The 20151-nt window shown below is 42.4% G+C and overlaps 1 protein-coding gene across 1 annotated transcript; it reads left to right on the top strand.

The window, feature by feature from the left end:
* The first annotated feature begins 342 nt into the window (after window positions 1-342).
* Window positions 343-19093, top strand: LOC129855475 (leukocyte elastase inhibitor-like). Its single transcript, XM_055923186.1, is given in 8 exon segments — window positions 343-583; window positions 2271-2453; window positions 3603-3740; window positions 4048-4165; window positions 11953-12095; window positions 12403-12570; window positions 18510-18705; window positions 18708-19093. Coding segments are annotated over 7 exon segments (1137 nt in total). The 5' UTR covers window positions 343-583; window positions 2271-2288; the 3' UTR covers window positions 18917-19093.
* The last annotated feature ends 1058 nt before the right edge of the window (window positions 19094-20151 follow it).

The following is a 20151-nucleotide window of genomic DNA, read 5'->3' as shown; positions in this document are numbered from 1 at the left end:
TAAGAAAGAAAAGGGTGGAAACTGATACGGGACTGAGACAGAAACTCACCTGTCTGCTATATGTTGAAGAAGACAGGAATGTATCAGAGAAAACAGAAAGTCATCTGGCTTAATATTGATTGGTTATTTCAAGGTGTGACTGGTAATGGCGTCTGTCTGCTCTGACTCTGCTTTGAAGTTGTGTATGTGTTAATCATTAAAGTCATCCTGAAATTTGGGTTCCCTGCTTGGACATCCTATATCTTAGCAGGGCAGGTATGGCAGAGGGACCAAAGTCCAGCAGGTAGTAGCCTAGTGAAAATGAACTCACTCTTACTGACAATATCAATAGGCGAACTGACTTACGCAAAGTAGACAGGCCTGTATATTCAGTCCCCACCCAGTTTTATGGCTCGGTAGAGCAGTGCATAGCCTATATTAAAGGACACACCAAATGACTTGGGCATGCGGCAAATTTCCAGGGCTAATTTGCAGTTCTCTGCTGAGGAAGGCGTTACCTAGTTGCTTTCTTTAAGTCGGTTTCGTTTCTCTTTCACTGGGACAGTGGATATCGGGGCTTTTCACACACAGAGAAGCAGAACCGGTAAGTAACAAATATTAGTCTTCCTAATCCCAAGCAACACTACAGTAGCATGATTTGTCGGCCTACGCTTGTAGCCTACATGCATTTTGCTTTCAGCTGTTGAATATACAGTGCCTTCGGAAAGTATTCAGACCCCTTGACTTTTTCCACATTTTGTTACGTTACAGACTGATTCTAAAATTGATTACATTTTTAGATTTTTTATAAAACAATTCCTCAGTAATCTACACACAATACCCCATAATGAAAAAGCGAAAACAGGTACATTTTTGCAAATGTATAAAAAATGAAAAACAGTTGCATAAGTATTTAAACCCTTTGCTATGAGACTCGAAATTGAGCTCAGGTGCATCCTGTTTCCATTGATCAACCTTGAGAGGCTGCCAGGACAACAACCTCTCCCTCAACGTGATCAAGACAAAGGAGATGATTGTGAACTACAGGAAAAAGAGGACCGAGCACGCCCCCATTCTCCCACGACGGTGCTGCAGTGGAGTAGGTTGAGAGCTTCAAGTTCCTTGGTGTCCACATCACCAACAAACTAACATGGTCCAAGCACACCAAGACAGTCGTAAAGCGGGCACGACAAAACCTATTCCCCCTCAGGAGATGGGCCCTCAGATCCTCAAAAGGTTCTACAGCTGCACCATCGAGAGCATCCTGACTGGTTGCATCACTGCCTGGTATGGCAGCTGCTCGGCCTCCGACCGCAAGGCACTACAGAGGGTAATGCGAACGGTCCAGTACATCACTGAGGCCAAGCGTCCTGCCATCCTGGACCTCTATACCAGGCGGTGTAAAAGGAAGGCCCTAAAAATTGTCAAAGACTCCAGCCACCCTCGTCATAGACTGTTCTCTCTGCTACTGCACGGCAAGCGGTACCGGAGCACCAAGTCTAGGTCCAAGAGGCTTCTAAACAGCTTCAACCAAGCCAAGCCATAAGACTCCTGAACATCTAGTCAAATGGCTACCCAGACTATTTGCATTGCCCCCCCCTCTCCACACCACTGCCACTCTCTGTTGTCATCTATGCATAGTCACTTTAATAACTCTACCTACATGTACATACTACCTCAACTAACCGGTTCCCCCACACATTGACTCGGTACCGGCACCCCCCTGTATAAATTGTTATTTATTTTTCTTTAATTACTTGTTACTTTTATCTCTTATTCTTATCCATATATTTTTTTTTTATCTGCACCGTTGGTTAGGGGCTCGTAAGTAAGCATTTCACTGTAAGGTCTGTTGTATTCTGCGCATGTGACTAATAACATTTGATTTGATTTGAAATGCTTCTACAACTTGATTAGAGTTCACCAGTGGTATTTTCAATTGACTGGACATGATTTAGAAAGGCACACACCTGTAGTAATTGGTATGTATGGGTGCAAGCACACTAGGTTAAAATGAACAATAACATTCTGCCTTAAAAGCTATTTCTCTATTGTCAATGTCATTGAGTAGCCTATACAGTGTTGGCCCAAACTAGAGTGAATCGGATCAGAATTCATGCAGGATCAATGATAACTTTATTTCCAAAATGAATTAGGCTAGTGATGGGGAGATGTGTGGAGTAGATTTTGGTCACTTAAGATGCTGCAAAACTTCATATTGTCACATTAAAATCAGTGTAGATCTGATTAGTCTGCATATGTCAAACAATACTGTAATCTCCTTTCTTCAGACAGATCAGTCATCAGCCATGGCTTCTCTCAGCAGCTCTAACACAGCCTTTGCCTTGGAGCTGTACCGCACTCTGGGTCAGACCAACACAGGGAATGTCTTCATCTCCCCCTTCAGTATCAGCTCAGCTCTGGCCATGGTCTACCTGGGAGCTAAAGGAGACACAGCTGCTCAGATGGCAAAGGTAACGCACACACACTCAGATACACAGACATGAACACACGCACACACACACACAGATACGCACAGAGAGAGATAGACACACATACACACCCTTAAAGTAGGCTACGTGTAACATAGATGGAAGACATGACTAACTCTGACTATTGCTACTCGACTTGTACTTAGGAACGTACCACAGCAGTATCTACGTCAGGGAAGACACTGTCCAGCTAGTTACCATGGAGAGGGCTATAAACCCACAGGTTACTTTTTCCCAAATGGCATCCTATTCCCTATATAGTGTACTACTTTTGACCAGGGCCCATAGGGCTATAGGCAGGGAATAATAGGGTGCCATTTGGGATGCACCCCCGGAGTCAGTCAGTGTCCAAGCAAAGCTGTACATTTACAGTAGCGTATTACACCATAACAATCTCTTTGTGTGCGAGATGTACACTGCACTTTGTCTACACACAGTCCAAGCTTGATTTAGTCACCTTTATTCATTTCATCATCATCGCTCAAAGGGTTGCAAGGGGAGGGTATATTACCGATAACATTCTAAGTTTACCAGTAAACTACCAGAATTTAGGAAAATGGGGTATGATTTAGACATTTTTATAACGTAAAATATATAAAATAATAAAATAATAGGATTTTAAAATGTATTTATTTTTTTGACAAAGCTGTAAAATATTATTCTAAATATAACCCATCAACTTGTTGAGTAGCGTTCATTCGTATTTAAAATGAGGAGTTCTGCATTAAATATTTTTATACTCTTTTATTTATTTTGGTATGTTAATATGTCTTTGCTGTAAATGTTTTGGCACTTAACTGGTGTCAGTTGTGAAAAAAGTTGGAAGAGTTGAAAATGATTCCATTGTTAATTAGAATTTGTTTTTTTCATTAATTACGCTATTTTCTCATAATTTATCCGTTAGAAACTCATGGACAACATGGACACAGATATAAAAATGAATATTTTGTACGAATACATTTAAAAAAAGTTATTCAAGTATACAGTATTTACCAAAGTTACCATCAATTGCAATAGATTAACTGTAAATGACCAAAAATGCTGGTAACTTTGGTAAATTATCAGTTGTTTTGCAACCATAACCCCCATCATCATCACTTTAACCATCTTTCCTCTCTGAATTCTCCCCAGGTTCTGTCATTCAACTTGACGAAAGACGTCCACACAGATTTCCAGACACTCAATGGAGATATCAACTCTCCCTCTGCATCTTACATCCTGAAACTGGCCAACCGTCTGTATGGAGAGAAGACCTGCAACTTCCTGACCGTGAGTTTCACTATAAATTATACTTTTCATGCAAGTAACAGCCACACTACCACTTTACAGTTTACTAATCTATACAATCTTATCACATTTACGGATATGCTGAGGTAATAATTACATACCCAATGTTCTCTAGTAATACTAGTCCTGTGCGAATAGGGCTTTATTGAAACAGACAACAGACTGGCTGTGTTATTACTGTCCCCAGACGTTCTACTGTGTTTCCCTATATGCTTATTGAACTGTTGTCTCTGCTGTATGGGTTTTACTGTCCTCTATATGCTAATTGAACTGTTTCACTCTGCTGTAGGAGTTTTTAGAATCCACCCACAAGTTCTACCATGCAGACATGAAGGCAGTGGATTTCCTCGGCGCAGCAGAGGAGACCAGAGGAGAGATCAACGGCTGGGTGGAGCAGCAGACAGCGAGTATGATCATTCAACATATCAATCAATCATTCAGTTAGTCAATCACATACAGTAACAGTCACAAGTTTGGACACACCTTCTCTTTCCAGGGGTTATCTTATTTTTTCAGTTTTCTACATTGTAGAATAATAGTGAAGACATCAAAACCATGAAATAACACATATGGAATCATGTAGTAACCAAAAAAGGGTTAAACAAATATTTTAGATTTCAGATTCTTCAAAGTAGCCACCGTTTGCCTTGATGGCAGCTTTGCACACTCTTGGCATTCTCTCAACCAGCTTCATGAGGTTGTCACCTGGAATGCATTTCAATTAACAGGTGTGTCTTGTTAAAATTTCATTTGGAATTTCTTTCCTTCTTAATGCGTTTGAGCCAATAAGTTGTGTTGTGACAAGGTAGGGGTGGTATACAGAAGATAGCCCCATTTGGTAAAAGACCAAGTCCATACAGTGCCTTGCAAAAGTATTCATCCCCTTTGGCGTTTTTCCTATTTTGTTGCATTACAACCTGTAATTTAAATGGATTTTTATTTGGATTTCATGTAATGGACATACACAAAATAGTCCAATTTGGTGAAGTGAAATGAAAATTAAAAAAATAATAAACACGGAAAAGTGGTGCATGCATATGTATTCATCCCCTTTGCCATGAAGCCCCTAAATAAGATCTGGTGCAACCAATTACCTTCAGAAGTCACATAATTAGTTAAATAAAGTCCACCTGTGTGCAATCTAAGTGTCACATGATCTGTCACATGATCTTAGTATATATACACCTGTTCTGAAAGGCCCCAGAGTCTGCAACACCACTAAGCAAGGGGCACCACCAAGCAAGCAGCACCATGAAGACCAAGGAGCTCTCCAAACAGGTCAGGGACAAAGTTGTGGAGAAGTACAGATCAGGGTTGGGTTATAAAAAAATATCAGAAACTTTGAAAATCCCACGGAGCACCATTAAATCCATTATTAAAATATTGAAAGAATATGGCACCACAACAAACCTGCCAAGAGAGGGCCGCCCACCAAAACTCACATACCAGGCAAGGAGGGCATTAATCACAGAGGCAACAAAGAGAGCAAAGATAACCCTGAAGGAGCTGCAAAGCTCCACAGCGGAGATTGGGGTATCTGTCCATAGGACCACTTTAAGCCGTACACTCCACAGAGTTGGGCTTTACGGAAGAGTGGCCAGAAAAAAAGCCATTATTATAGAAAAAATAAGCAAACACGTTTGGTGTTCGCCAAAGGCATGTGGGAGACTCCACAAAGATATGGAAGAAGGTACTATGGTCAGATGAGAAGAAAACAAATTGTTCTTTGGCCGTCAAGAAAACGCTATGTCTGGCACAAACCCAACACCTCTCATTACCCCGAGAACACCATCCCCACAGTGAAGCATGGTGGTGGCAGCATCATGCTGTGGGATGTTTTTCATTGGCAGGGACTGGGAAACTGGTCAGAATTGAAGGAAGGATGGATGGTGCTAAATACAGGGAAATTCTTGAGGGAAACCTGTTTCAGTCTTCCAGAGATTTGAGACTGGGACGAAGGTTCACCTTCCAGCAGGAAAATGACCCTAAGTATACTGCTAAAGAAACACTTGAGTGGTTTAAGGGGAAACATTTAAATGTCTTGGAATGGCCTAGTCAAAGCCCAAACCTCAATCCAGTTGAGAGTCTGTGGTATGACTTAAATATTGCTGTACACCAGCGAAACACATCCAACTTGAAGGAGCTGGAGCAGTTTTGCCTTGAAGAATGGGCAAAGATCCCAGTGGCTAGATGTGCCAAGCTTATAGAGACATACCCCAAGAGATGTGCAGCTGTAATTGCTGCAAAAGGTGCTGTACAAAGTATTGACTTTGGGGGGGTGAATAGTTATGCATAGTTTAGTTTTTTTCTTTCTTATTTCTTGTTTGTTTCACAATAAAAACATATTTTGCATCTTTAAAGTGGTAGGCATGTTGTGTAAATCAAATTATACCCCCCAGAAATCAATTTTAATTCTAGGTTGTAAGGCAACAAAATAGAAAAATTGCCAAGAGGGGTGAATACTTTCGCAAGCCACTGTATTATGGCAAGAACAGCTCAAATAAGCAAAGAGAAATGACAGTCCATCATTACTTTAAGACATGAATGTCAGTCAATCCGGAAAATGTCAAGAACTTTGAAAGTTTCAAGTGCAGTCGTAAAAACCATCAAGCGCTATGATGAAACTGGCTCTCATGAGGACCGCCACTGGAAAGGAAGACCCAGAGTTACCTCTGCTGCAGTGAATAAGTTCATTAAGAGTTAACTGCACCTCAAATGCTTCACAGAGTTCAAGTAACAGACACATCTCAACATCAACTGTTCAGAGGAGACTGTGTGAATCAGGCCTTCATGGTCGAATTTCTGCAAAGAAACCAATACTAAAGGACACAAATAATAAGAAGAGACTTGCTTCAAAGTCTCGGGCCTAATAACACCAGTGCCTGTAATCCGATTCAGGTTATTAATCAACCTTCCAAGGTGTTTACAAACACTTCAGGAACAAGATCATCCCCATGTATCGATCACATTACAACGGAACGACTTGATTAGTGTAGTGTTGGCTGGCTACACAGTTGTCTTTGCTATCTTTGATTGTTTGATCTTAGCTAGCTACTTAGCTGGCTACATAGCCGTCTTTGTATCAAAGATAATTGTGTAGTTATTGAGGTTCGCTGAGGTTCGCTAGCCAGGTATTCTCGTCCTAACGTAACGTAACGTAGTCAACCCTGCTAGCTAGCCAACAAGCCACCGATTAGCAGCACTGTAGAAACGATTACATTACAACGGAACGACTTGATTAGTGTAGTGTTAGCTAGCTACATAGTTGTCTTTGCTATCTTTGTATCTAAGATAATTGTGTAGCTTTGAGTAATTATCGGTTAGCTAGCCAGCTATTTTCGCCTGCCGCGCTGCCGTCCTCCTACCTAGCCAACACTGCTAGCTAACACTGCTAGCTAGCCAACTTCTACCGAATAGCAGCACTGTAGAAACTTACATTACAACGGAACGACTTGATTAGCGTAGTGTTAGCTAGTTGTCTTTGCTGTCCTTGTATCCAAGATAATTGTGTAGTTTAGAGAAATTTAGAGAAATTGTCGAGGTTACCTAGCCAGCTTCACTTTCAACAACACAGCCACTGCTAGCCAGCCTACTTCACCAGCCAGCAGTACTATATCATTTTTAGTCAATAAGATCTTTTATTTTATTTTTTTGCAACGTAAGCTTAACTTTCTGAACATTCGAGACGTGTAGTCCACTTGTCATTCTAATCTCCTTTGCATTAGCGTAGCCTCTTCTGTAGCCTGTCAACTATGTGTCTGTCTATCCCTGTTCTCTCCTCTCTGCACAGACCATACAAACGCTTCACACCGCGTGGCCGCGGCCACCCTAACCTGGTGGTCCCAGCGCGCACGACCCACGTGGAGTTCCAGGTCTCCGGTAGCCTCTGGAACTGCCGATCTGCGGCCAACAAGGCAGAGCTCATCTCAGCCTATGCGTCCCTCCAGTCCCTCGACTTCTTGGCACTGACGGAAACATGGCTCACCACAGATAACACTGCTACTCCTACTGCTCTCTCTTCGTCTGCCCACGTGTTCTCGCACACCCCGAGAGCTTCTGGTCAGCGGGGTGGTGGCACCGGGATCCTCATCTCTCCCAAGTGGTCATTCTCTCTTTCTCCCCTTACCCATCTGTCTATCGCCTCCTTTGAATTCCATGCTGTCACAGTTACCAGCCCTTTCAAGCTTAACATCCTTATCATTTATCGCCCTCCAGGTTCCCTCGGAGAGTTCATCAATGAGCTTGATGCCTTGATAAGCTCCTTTCCTGAGGACGGCTCACCTCTCACAGTTCTGGGTGACTTTAACCTCCCCACGTCTACCTTTGACTCATTCCTCTCTGCCTCCTTCTTTCCACTCCTCTCCTCTTTTGACCTCACCCTCTCACCTTCCCCCCCTACTCACAAGGCAGGCAATACGCTTGACCTCATCTTTACTAGATGCTGTTCTTCCACTAACCTCATTGCAACTCCCCTCCAAGTCTCCGACCACTACCTTGTATCCTTTTCCCTCTCGCTCTCATCCAACACTTCCCACACTGCCCCTACTCGGATGGTATCGCGCCGTCCCAACCTTCGCTCTCTCTCCCCCGCTACTCTCTCCTCTTCCATCCTATCATCTCTTCCCCCTGCCCAAACCTTCTCCAACCTATCTCCTGATTCTGCCTCCTCAACCCTCCTCTCCTCCCTTTCTGCATCCTTTGACTCTCTATGTCCCCTATCCTCCAGGCCGGCTCGGTCCTCCCCTCCCGCTCCGTGGCTCGACGACTCATTGCGAGCTCACAGAACAGGGCTCCGGGCAGCCGAGCGGAAATGGAGGAAAACTCGCCTCCCTGCGGACCTGGCATCCTTTCACTCCCTCCTCTCTACATTTTCCTCTTCTGTCTCTGCTGCTAAAGCCACTTTCTACCACTCTAAATTCCAAGCATCTGCCTCTAACCCTAGGAAGCTCTTTGCCACCTTCTCCTCCCTCCTGAATCCTCCTCCCCCTCCCCCCCCCCTCCTCCCTCTCTGCAGACGACTTCGTCAACCATTTCGAAAAGAAGGTCGACGACATCCGATCCTCGTTTGCTAAGTCAAACGCCACCGCTGGTTCTGCTCACACTGCCCTACCCTGTGCTCTGACCTCTTTCTCCCCTCTCTCTCCAGATGAAATCTCGCGTCTTGTGACGGCCGGCCGCCCAACAACCTGCCCGCTTGACCCTATCCCCTCCTCTCTTCTCCAGACCATTTCCGGAGACCTTCTCCCTTACCTCACCTCGCTCATCAACTCATCCTTGACCGCTGGCTACGTCCCTTCCGTCTTCAAGAGAGCGAGAGTTGCACCCCTTCTGAAAAAACCTACACTCGATCCCTCCGATGTCAACAACTACAGACCAGTATCCCTTATTTCTTTTCTCTCCAAAACTCTTGAACGTGCCGTCCTTGGCCAGCTCTCCTGCTATCTCTCTCAGAATGACCTTCTTGATCCAAATCAGTCAGGTTTCAAGACTAGTCACTCAACTGAGACTGCTCTTCTCTATATCACGGAGGCGCTCCGCACTGCTAAAGCTAACTCTCTCTCCTCTGCTCTCATCCTTCTAGACCTATCGGCTGCCTTCGATACTGTGAACCATCAGATCCTCCTCTCCACCCTCTCCGAGTTGGGCATCTCCGGCGCGGCCCACGCTTGGATTGCGTCCTACCTGACAGGTCGCTCCTACCAGGTGGCGTGGCGAGAATCTGTCTCCTCACCACGCGCTCTCACCACTGGTGTCCCCCAGGGCTCTGTTCTAGGCCCTCTCCTATTCTCGCTATACACCAAGTCACTTGGCTCTGTCATAACCTCACATGGTCTCTCCTATCATTGCTATGCAGACGACACACAATTAATCTTCTCCTTTCCCCCTTCTGATGACCAGGTGGCGAATCGCATCTCTGCATGTCTGGCAGACATATCAGTGTGGATGACAGATCACCACCTCAAGCTGAACCTCGGCAAGACGGAGCTGCTCTTCCTCCCGGGGAAGGACTGCCCGTTCCATGATCTCGCCATCACGGTTGACAACTCCATTGTGTCCTCCTCCCAGAGCGCTAAGAACCTTGGCGTGATCCTGGACAACACCCTGTCGTTCTCAACTAACATCAAGGCGGTGGCCCGTTCCTGTAGGTTCATGCTCTACAACATCCGCAGAGTACGACCCTGCCTCACACAGGAAGCGGCGCAGGTCCTAATCCAGGCACTTGTCATCTCCCGTCTGGATTACTGCAACTCGCTGTTGGCTGGGCTCCCTGTCTGTGCCATTAAACCCCTACAACTCATCCAGAACGCCGCAGCCCGTCTGGTGTTCAACCTTCCCAAGTTCTCTCACGTCACCCCGCTCCTCCGCTCTCTCCACTGGCTTCCAGTTGAAGCTCGCATCCGCTACAAGACCATGGTGCTTGCCTATGGAGCTGTGAGGGGAACGGCACCTCAGTACCTTCAGGCTCTGATCAGGCCCTACACCCAAACAAGGGCACTGCGTTCATCCACCTCTGGCCTGCTCGCCTCCCTACCACTGAGGAAGTACAGTTCCCGCTCAGCCCAGTCAAAACTGTTCGCTGCTCTGGCACCCCAATGGTGGAACAAACTCCCTCACGACGCCAGGACAGCGGAGTCAATCACCACCTTCCGGAGACACCTGAAACCCCACCTCTTCAAGGAATACCTAGGATAGGATAAAGCAATCCTTCTGCCCCCCCCCCCCCTAAAAGATTTAGATGCACTATTGTAAAGTGGCTGTTCCACTGGATGTCATAAGGTGAATGCACCAATTTGTAAGTCGCTCTGGATAAGAGCGTCTGCTAAATGACTTAAATGTAAATGTAAATGTAAATGTACTAATACTGTAGAACTTTGTTCTAAAGCTGAATCCGTACCCATTGGATGCAGTGATCACGATATAGTGGCTATATTCAGGAAAGCCAAAGTTCCAACAGCTGGGCCTAAAATAGTGTATAAGAGATCATGCATTTTGCAGTGATACGCCATCCCACCTGGTTTGCGCTTAGTGGGACTATCATTTGTTTTTCAAAAGGACAATAACCCAAAACACACCTCCAAGCTGTGTAAGGGCTATTTGACCAAGGAGAGTGATGGAGTGATGCATCAGATGACCTGGCCTCCACAATCACATGACCTCAACTCAATTGAGATGGTTTGGGATGAGTTGGACTGCAGGGTGAAGGAAAATCAGCCAACAAGTGCTCAGCATGTGTGGGAACTCCTTCAAGACTGTTGGAAAAGAATGCCAAGAGTGTGCAAAGCTGTCATCAAAGCAAAGGGTGTCTACTTTGAAGAATCTAGAATATAAAATATATTTAGATTTGTTTAACACTTTTTTGGTGGTTAATACATGATTCTATACGTGCTATTTCATAGTGTTGATGTCTTCACTATTACTCTACAATGTAGAAAATAGTACAAATAAAGAAAAACCCTTGAATGAGTAGGTGTGTCCAAACCTTGGACTGGTACTGTATATTGTCCAAGTTGGGAAATTTTTTGTGCAATACAGGGAGGAAAAAACACAACATAAATACAACAGCATACACTAAACACACACATTAGATTAAATTAAAGAACAGCAACCATTATTATTTGACCCTGCTGGTCAAATAACACATGACAACATATAGATACGTTATAGATATGTGGGCCTGAGGGCACACACTTAATATGTTGTCAAATCTGTTATGAATGTAATGTTTTTAAAATGTATAACTGCCTTAATTTTGCTGGACCGCTGGACGTTTGAACATCTTGAAGAACAATCTAGCCTTAATGGCCATGTACAGCCAGAAGGGAACTGGCCACCCCCTCAAAGCCTGGTTCCTCTCTGGGTTTCTTCCTAGGTTCTTGCCTTACTAGGCTGTTTTTCCTAGCCACCGTGCTTCTACATCTGTAATGCTTGCTTTTTAGGGTGTTAGGCTGGGTTTCTGTATAAGCACTTTGTGATATTTGCTGATGTAAAATGGGCTTTATAAATACATTTGATTGATTGAACCATCAGATCTGTAACTGGGATCAGCTAACATGGAACTCAACATAAGATGAATAAATGTGTCTTTGCTTAAATGACATAATTAGAACCATATGGTACTTCTTGTTTTAGAGTTGCCTTTGGTTTAGATTGTTTCATTTTGTGTGTGTACGTGCATGTATGTTTGTGTTTACAGATAAAATCAAAGATCTGCTGAAGCCGGGGACAGTCAATGTTATGACAAGGTTGGCTCTAGTCAACGCCATCTACTTCAAAGGAAACTGGCTGAATCGATTTGACCAAAAAGACACCAAAGAGATGCCCTTCAAACTAAACCAGGTCAATATTGTCAATAATATTTAGATATATATCTATCCTCAGTAATTAAATAACGGAATTATAATATAATTATATACTACACTGCGAGAAGATATGATGAAAATGTATATTAAACCAAAAATGGATTCAAAAGCTCACTTTAAATGGGCCTTATTTTTAGCAATGGTACAGGCAAAGATTTGACACATTTGTGTGTCATCCAAGAGACAAAACAAACCTTCAAGTTACACTGTATAGGCCTATTGTGAATTACATGGTGGTCAGATGAACTCATTCTCCCTGTCTGTTATATTCTGGGATATTTCAGAATGAAAGCAAACCAGTTCAGATGATGCACCAGATGAAGAAGTTCCCCTTTAACTATGTCCCAGACTATAACCTCCAGATCGTGGAGCTTCCGTATGTGGACGAGGAGCTCAGTATGTTTGTCCTGCTACCTGAGGAGGCCACTGATGGATCTGATCCCCTAGTGAAGGTATACACAACCTCCTGTAACCTTTTCACACTATTGAAGCAATCCTTACTCATGAGCCATGTTACAATTCCCACAAAGTGGGTTAACCCTATTGGCTCGATGCGTAGGGGGTTTTTCCTTTCATGCCAGCAACCCGGGTTTGCTTCGCTGTCCCTCTGTTCGATACACTACAAAACCTCCTATAGTTAAAGTGATACTTCACCCAAATTACAAATTTACACATGGTTTCCTTACTCTGAAAACAGACTATGGACAAGGTACAGTGGTTCTTCCTTTGAAAGTTGTGTCATACTGCAGCACAGCTTGTGGGGTGCCGCAGAATTCTATGGCATGTGATTTAAGTGTCAGCCATTGTTGCCATTAATGCTAGTTTGACCACCAGAGGGCATCTTTGAGAAGTTAAGTTATTGAAATGACATGGAGCTGTAGACTTAAGAGTCCTTAAGAGCTGTTATAGCGTAACTTACTTATTGGCATACAGGCCTACTTCAATATACAGTATATCAATCAATCATTAGTTAATTTGTGCGTGTCATCACACAGCATACAAGTCTTACATGTCTTTAAATGCATTCAAGCATTTTAGTTATAAATTGAAATAACAAAGGGAGCCATGAATATTTAAACAATGAATAAACCTCAACATGTCGGCTAAAGTGATTGAATTCAGGAATGCATTTGCCGGTTTTTAATATTAAGAAAATATGGCGCTGTACAACGTGACCGGTCGGGAGTAGGCCTAGGCTACTAAGTGACTGCGAGTGAAGAGCAAAATAATCCTAACATTTCCCACCCTAATTGTAGGCTAACCAATACCCAAACGGAGATTGGGTATCGGAGATTAAACGGAGATTGAGATTGGTATAAATTCTCGTTGATTTATCAAGCCCAGTCCCCATGCTCGTCTCAGAGATAGTAAATAGTTGACCACACGCGGGTAGGCTATTGCTTCAAATCCTATTATAACAATTGGATGACTTTGGGAGTTTCAGTAAGCAACAATTTGTTGCCTTCTTTAGCCTAGTTTATTCCAATATTTCTGTTATTCAGTGATATTTATTCCCATAGTAATTTGTTATGGATCCATCCAGATGTGGTTAGAAAACAGTGCATTTGGTGGGCTATGCAAAAGTATGGGAGAGGTGACATGCCTCGCAGACAGCCATTAATAAAATGAAAGTCCCTGAACTCGGCAAGTGTCTATTGTCCTTCTGATAGCCCATCAAGGATGGAAGGCTTCTTTTGTATTCAAGAACTCCAGCACAAAGAGAAAGGACTCTTAAATAATTCAACAATGAATAAACCACAACATGTCAGCTAAAGCAATTGAATTCACTAATGCATTTGACTGTTTTAGTATTGGCCATCAACCAAAAACACAGCATCTACCGTGGTAGAAATATGTTATTGAATTCATTTTTTTTTTTTTAACTATTTCGAAATGCATTTGTGTATTAGGCTACTGTGCAATGTCTTTAAATACATTGGTCCCCCTTCCCTCCTTTCCTATTGTCCTGCTAATAGCCCATCCTCGGTGGATGGCTTCTTTTGTATTCCAATGTATTAAATACATTTTTTTTAATTACAATCATTTACCATTCTCATTCTCGGAGTGTAAACGTTGTTAACAACCTGCTACACTTGTGTGGAAAACACGTTTTCAAAATGCCTCCAACTGGAAATCAACTGTATTCTAAAAATAAAAACACAGGATCTACAGTGGTACAAACATATCATTGAATCGGGTTTTTAAAAACTGTTTTAAAATGAATACGTTTACTAGGCTACTGTGCAGTCTGACGAAACCAACAGGGTAATGAGAATAGACAACAGAAGCAGGAACAGAATAGGGCTGAGTGACTTAGTCATTCCTGGCTTTCGTTCAAAATACGTTATATTATTAAAACAGCGTCTGGTGCTCTCTGTGTGGATAGGCCACTGGGAGTAAATGGATACTGTACTGCACTCTGGTCAAAGAGTGATGACAGACACAGAAGACCAGTCTAGGAGTTTTAATGATGAACCAGAGTATACATGTGCTCTGTGTACAGAGGGAAACAGGATAAAAGAAATAGAAAATACTACAATGTAAATCCAATAAACAATATTACATTAAATACTAATGTCAACAGTCTCTATACACAATTGACAATAAGAGAAAAGTAACACGCCATAGTTCCTCTCAAGATAATTAACATTAATCACACAATTGTACAAAGTGGTAAGGGAACTGGGGAAGAAAGTTACATACACGTTTTTTTTATTTACATATAGCAATAGCAACAGGAATATTATAAAAGTGAAATAAGTATTTGTTCTGACTTACATTTGGTCAAAAACGCACAAATATCCCTGCAAATAAAAACAGTCTGATCTCCACAAAAGCCAACCTAACTAAGAAATACATTTAGTTTGTTGCCATGGTGAATAATCCAATAATAGTTGTTAGGACACATAAAAGGAAACATCAAAGAGTTTACCGGAATCTCTCAATGAAAATACTGGCAGATCAATAAAATATCCTTGTAAATCTTATTACATTTAGAGGATTCTAAATTAATATCTAAGGGGCTTTTATACAATTATAATGCACGGTTAATAATGAATTAATATATTTTTAGGGGTTGGATGCATGTTTTTGTTGGGGCAAATCTGTTTTTAGAGTACTTCAGCAGCGAATACATTGTAGTTTACCCATTTTGGCCTTTAGGCTACACTTTACAATAGGACTCAACTCTAACTGACCGCACTATCTATCGGTAGTCTAAACTGTGGCACAAATTTGGGGATTTTTCACACCTAGCCAAGCTATTAGAGTATCCTTTTGTGAAAAACAAGTGTTTGAAAACATGTTTTCAAAATTCCTCCAGCTGTACATAACTACTGTAAATAAAAACAGCCTCTACAGTGGTACAAATATATTATTAAATTAGATTTTTTTTCTAACTGTTTTGAAATGTATGTTTATTAAGCTACTGTGCAGCCTGACAAGTAAACATAGACTACAGTACATAGAAAACATGGTAAAGTGCCTAATTCCTTACGTAAGGGAGAGCAGGCCATGTCCAGACTTTCTCTGTGACCTCAAGTACTCATTTTTTTTTTTTTTTTTTTTTTTTTAACCTTTATTTAACTAGGCAAGTCAGTTAAGAACAAATTCTTATTTTCAATGACGGCCTAGGAACAGTGGGTTAACTGCCTGTTCAGGGGCAGAACGACAGATTTGTACCTTGTCAGCTCGAGGATTTGAACTTGCAACCTTCCGGTTACTAGTCCAACGCTCTAACCACTAGGCTACGCTGCCGCCCCATTAACTCGGTCTTTAATGCTTTTTCGGTTTCCATCAGTCAAGGACAGAAACTTCTGAGACACACCCGGAGGTTCACTGGTAAGCCACATTTGTCTCGGGATCCATCCCAGTTGGTATTCTGTGTCCACTCGTGGTATCTCTCTTTGGTTACACATCCTTGGAACGGTCCGGACGGCCCTTGCTGTGCCTGGTGAGCAGTTCGTCAAGTTTTCTTGTCAGAAGAGGAATGGAAATGTCAGGGTGAACCGACGACCTGATGAACCCGCCAGGTATGTTGACTCTTCCTGTTGGAGGTGGAGTTCCAGAGCTCACAGGTGTGCCTGGCATGGATTGTGACTCCATCTCGTTCCTCGCCCTCTTCAATGCGTCATTCTCTACCTGACTCTCCACCAATGCCGCCTGACTCTCCGCTAATGAGAAGAGACTCTCCGCCAATACCGCCTGGCTCTGAACCAATGCATCAGCTGTCGCCCGTATCTCTTCCCTCAGAGAATGTTTCTCTTTCGGATGGTCTGCCTTCAATGACTTAATCTCGGTCTTCAAAGTTTGAATCTGATCCATGTGCATCTTCATCAGATGAGCAGAATGGTACCACCCTGAGCCCCATCGATTACAGTGGCCTATAGAATAAACGGTAGATAAATTAATATTAAAAGTGACCACAAACACACAAATGCTGCGTACAGAAACACATTTTAAGAATCTAGCTAAACTAACCGCTTTTTTGGGAACCATGCATTTTTTCTGTTGTCTGTTGTCCAGCCCTTTGTCCACTGATCTCCATGGATGGTTGGGTCGGGTGAGAAGTACTGGAAAGGTGTGACCTCAGGTTACAATAGGCCGTAAGTATACAGCAGATCTCTGATTGTCCTCACTTTGATTATGCTGTAACAACATACTGTAGCACCATGACCAGGATCTCTATTCATTTAAGTGAGCAGATTTATGGCTTTCAGGAGGAAAGGAAAATCTACTGGAGACATTACAAAAATACTGTTAGACTTGGGGATTATGTAGCTGAGATGTACAGTAGTTTAAATAAACATCTACATTTTGAAAGAGTATTTTTATCATTATTTTATTGACGAAAGCATAAAGATGTTGATGAACAAATACTGTACAGTACATTATATGCTTTATCCAACATTTTGCTGTTGTCCCTGTAGATCTAATTCAATTTAGAGGATTGGAGGATTCTAAATTAAGATCTAAGGGGCATTTTTCGTTAGTACAAATCTGGTCTGTGAGAATATCTAAGGGGCTTTTATATAATTAGAATGCAGGGTTAATAATAATAATGGTTGGATAACAGATCGGCTTTCGGAACTCATTAAGGGGCGGCTTCTGTCTTCAATATAATCATTAATTCAAAAGATTAAACCCATAGGTTTTAGGCCTGCAATAGTTTATAATAATCCATGCCTTCTGGGAATGTTAAAAGTTAGAATTTTGGCTGTTAGAAGTACTAGAATCAACCAATGTCAGCCTTTAAATGCTCTATTATCCAAATGTTTAAAGTGCGTGTGGGCGACGGAGAGAAACAAAATGGTGCTGTTTGAGGCCATGAGGCGGAGGGTGACGCAGTGTTGGAGATAAAATAAATGAGTAGGAGAAAAAAGCTGGAAAAATAAAGCTTGCAACATGCATCTGATTATTCATTATGAATACGATTTGTTTTGTTTACATTTTTCATTGTAACCACAATGTCACGAATAATTGGACACACACAACATGAGCCGATTAACTTGGTCAAAACAGTCAAAACATGTATTTTTAAAGACTATCAGAAAGAGTGTTGGTACTTATTTATTTTGATCCAAAGCCATGAATGAGTGAGTCACTCAGCTTCATGCTGACAAAATGCTGACTCTTTCATTCTGTTTCTTCTTCACATCAGCAAAGAAGGACTCCGTGTTTCAGAAAGTCATTTTATATAGAGGGGCTATCCCTCTTTCACACTGTGGTAAATAAAGCCAGTTTTTATTTAGAATGATTTATTTCTGTTTTCAGAGAGAGAGAAACCAAAAGCCCACCCTGCCTATTTTTCAAAAATCGTCAGCCGATGGTCCTGGAGTTAAGTTCTCTCTTAACTCCAGGACCACCAACAGTTTTCTTTTGCCTGATTGCAGGCCTCTAGTGCCAGAGAAGAGAGACTCAGACTGAAAATATTTCCATACATTTTTCGAAAAGATTGTCAATTTATGCCACAGTTTAGACTACCGATAGATCAGCGTTCTAAGTCCCCCTTGTGATAGTGTGGTGCAATGACAGAATCTACCACTAACGGTCACGGCCTAAGCTCTAAACCTTTAAAGAAGAACCACTGTGACAGCATTCCATGCGTTGGTTTTGTGGCACGGTTTCCAAATGCTAACGTTTTAGCATTTGTGGCTAAATCCAATGCAAGTCATGATACCTATATTAGCATTTTCTAAGCATCATTTGCCACTAGGTGGTGGACTTGGCTCAGGCCCGGGTAGGCTGCTGAAAATCACACGACTACAGTATCATCTATCATCTGTATGGAGTGTCAATGCTGCTACGCCTCTCTACACTGATTGGGTTTTAACTGTGTGTGTTTCACATTCTTTCTATACTGACTGGGTTTTAACTGTACGCACCATTTTAGCTGGAGAGAGAGCTGACCATGAAGAAACTGGACGAGTGGACCAGCAGGGACAACATGGACACGGGCACAGAGGTCATAGTTCACCTGCCCAAGTTTAAACTGGAGGAGGACTACGAGCTGAACGAGCCCCTGACCCAGCTGGGAATGAAGGACGTGTTTGATGGGGGCAGGGCCGACCTGTCGGGGATGAACGGGGAGGGGAGCTCTTCCTGTCTACGGTGGCCCATAAGGCCTTTGTGGAGGTGAACGAGGAGGGGACGGAGGCTGCCGCCGCCACTGCTGGGATAATAGCGTTCTGTATGATCCGAGAGGAACACTTCACAGCTGACCATCCCTTCCTCTTCTTCATCAGGCATAACAAGAGCAAAAGCATCCTCTTCCTCGGCAGATTCTCCTCTCCTCAGTAGAAGACTGGTTAAAAAAGCGTAGGGAAGATTTCATTTATAACATTTATTTGACAGGGACAAACGAACATCATTCAAAATTTCCGTAAATGTGCCAGATTTAGCAAGCTAGCTAGTAGCTAGTTCCATCAGCCCTTGATTGAATCCGCTATAAAGAAATAAAGGAAAATGTCTACATTTGTCTGTTTGAAAAGTATCATTGTGTGCGATCTTGGTTCCCTTATACACTTATTTTGACAACAGCAATCTGGGATTCAAATAACAAGGGGGAGGAGTAAACAGCTGAGAGTTGGGGCTGAAAAAAATGTAGTAAAGTAGCCTTGCACAAGCCGATAGACTGGTCATAGGAGCCTATCTTCTGTTTCTGTAGCGTGAGGCAGCTTGTATACCCCCTGGACAGGACGCTAGTCTATCGCAGGGCCTTACCCCAATCTGTCTACTTAATGCTGAGTGCTAAGAAGATATATGCACTGGGTGCTATTTTTACAGTCCTTTTTATGACTCGGCCGGGGGATCGAGCCACTCAAAACACAAGGTCACTGTAATGGTTGAACAAATGCAACCACTCAAATACATAGGCAGAGCGAAAGATGCAAGGACTGACCATCCATTTTTAACCATGTTTTGAAGCTGTGTTTGTTTACAATATCATAACAGATTTGAACTAAACTCGTGAGAAGGATGTATGAGTTATATTCAAAAATCAATGGCTATACAGTGCATTCGAAACATATCCAGACCCCACATTTTGTTATGTTACACTCGTATCCTGAAATGAATTCAATTCATTGTTTTTACTTATCAATCTGCACACACTACCTCAATGAAAAAGTGAAAGCATTTATTCATTTTTTTCAATTGAAAAAACAAAAATACCTTATTTACATAAGTATTCAGACCCTTTTCTATGAGACTTGAAATTGAGCTCAGGTGCATCCTGTTTTCATTGATCATTCTTGAGATGTTTCTACAACTCAGTCCACCTGTGGTAAATTCAATTGATTGGACATGATTTGGAAAGGCAAACAACTGTCTATATAATGTCCCACAGTTGACAATGCATGTCATAGCAAAAACCAAGCCATGAGGTCAAAGGAATTGTCTGTAGAGCTCTGAGACAGGATTGTGTTAAGGCACAGATTTGGGGAAGGGTACCAAAAACTGTCTGCAGCATTTAAGGTCTCCAAGAACACAGTGACCTCCATCATTCATAAATGGAAGACGTTTGGAACCACCAA

Source organism: Salvelinus fontinalis, chromosome 5 (assembly GCF_029448725.1).
Source record: "Salvelinus fontinalis isolate EN_2023a chromosome 5, ASM2944872v1, whole genome shotgun sequence".
NCBI lineage: Eukaryota > Metazoa > Chordata > Actinopteri > Salmoniformes > Salmonidae > Salvelinus > Salvelinus fontinalis.
Note: the sequence above shows the minus strand (reverse complement) of the source record. Positions and strands in the feature narration are given on the sequence as shown.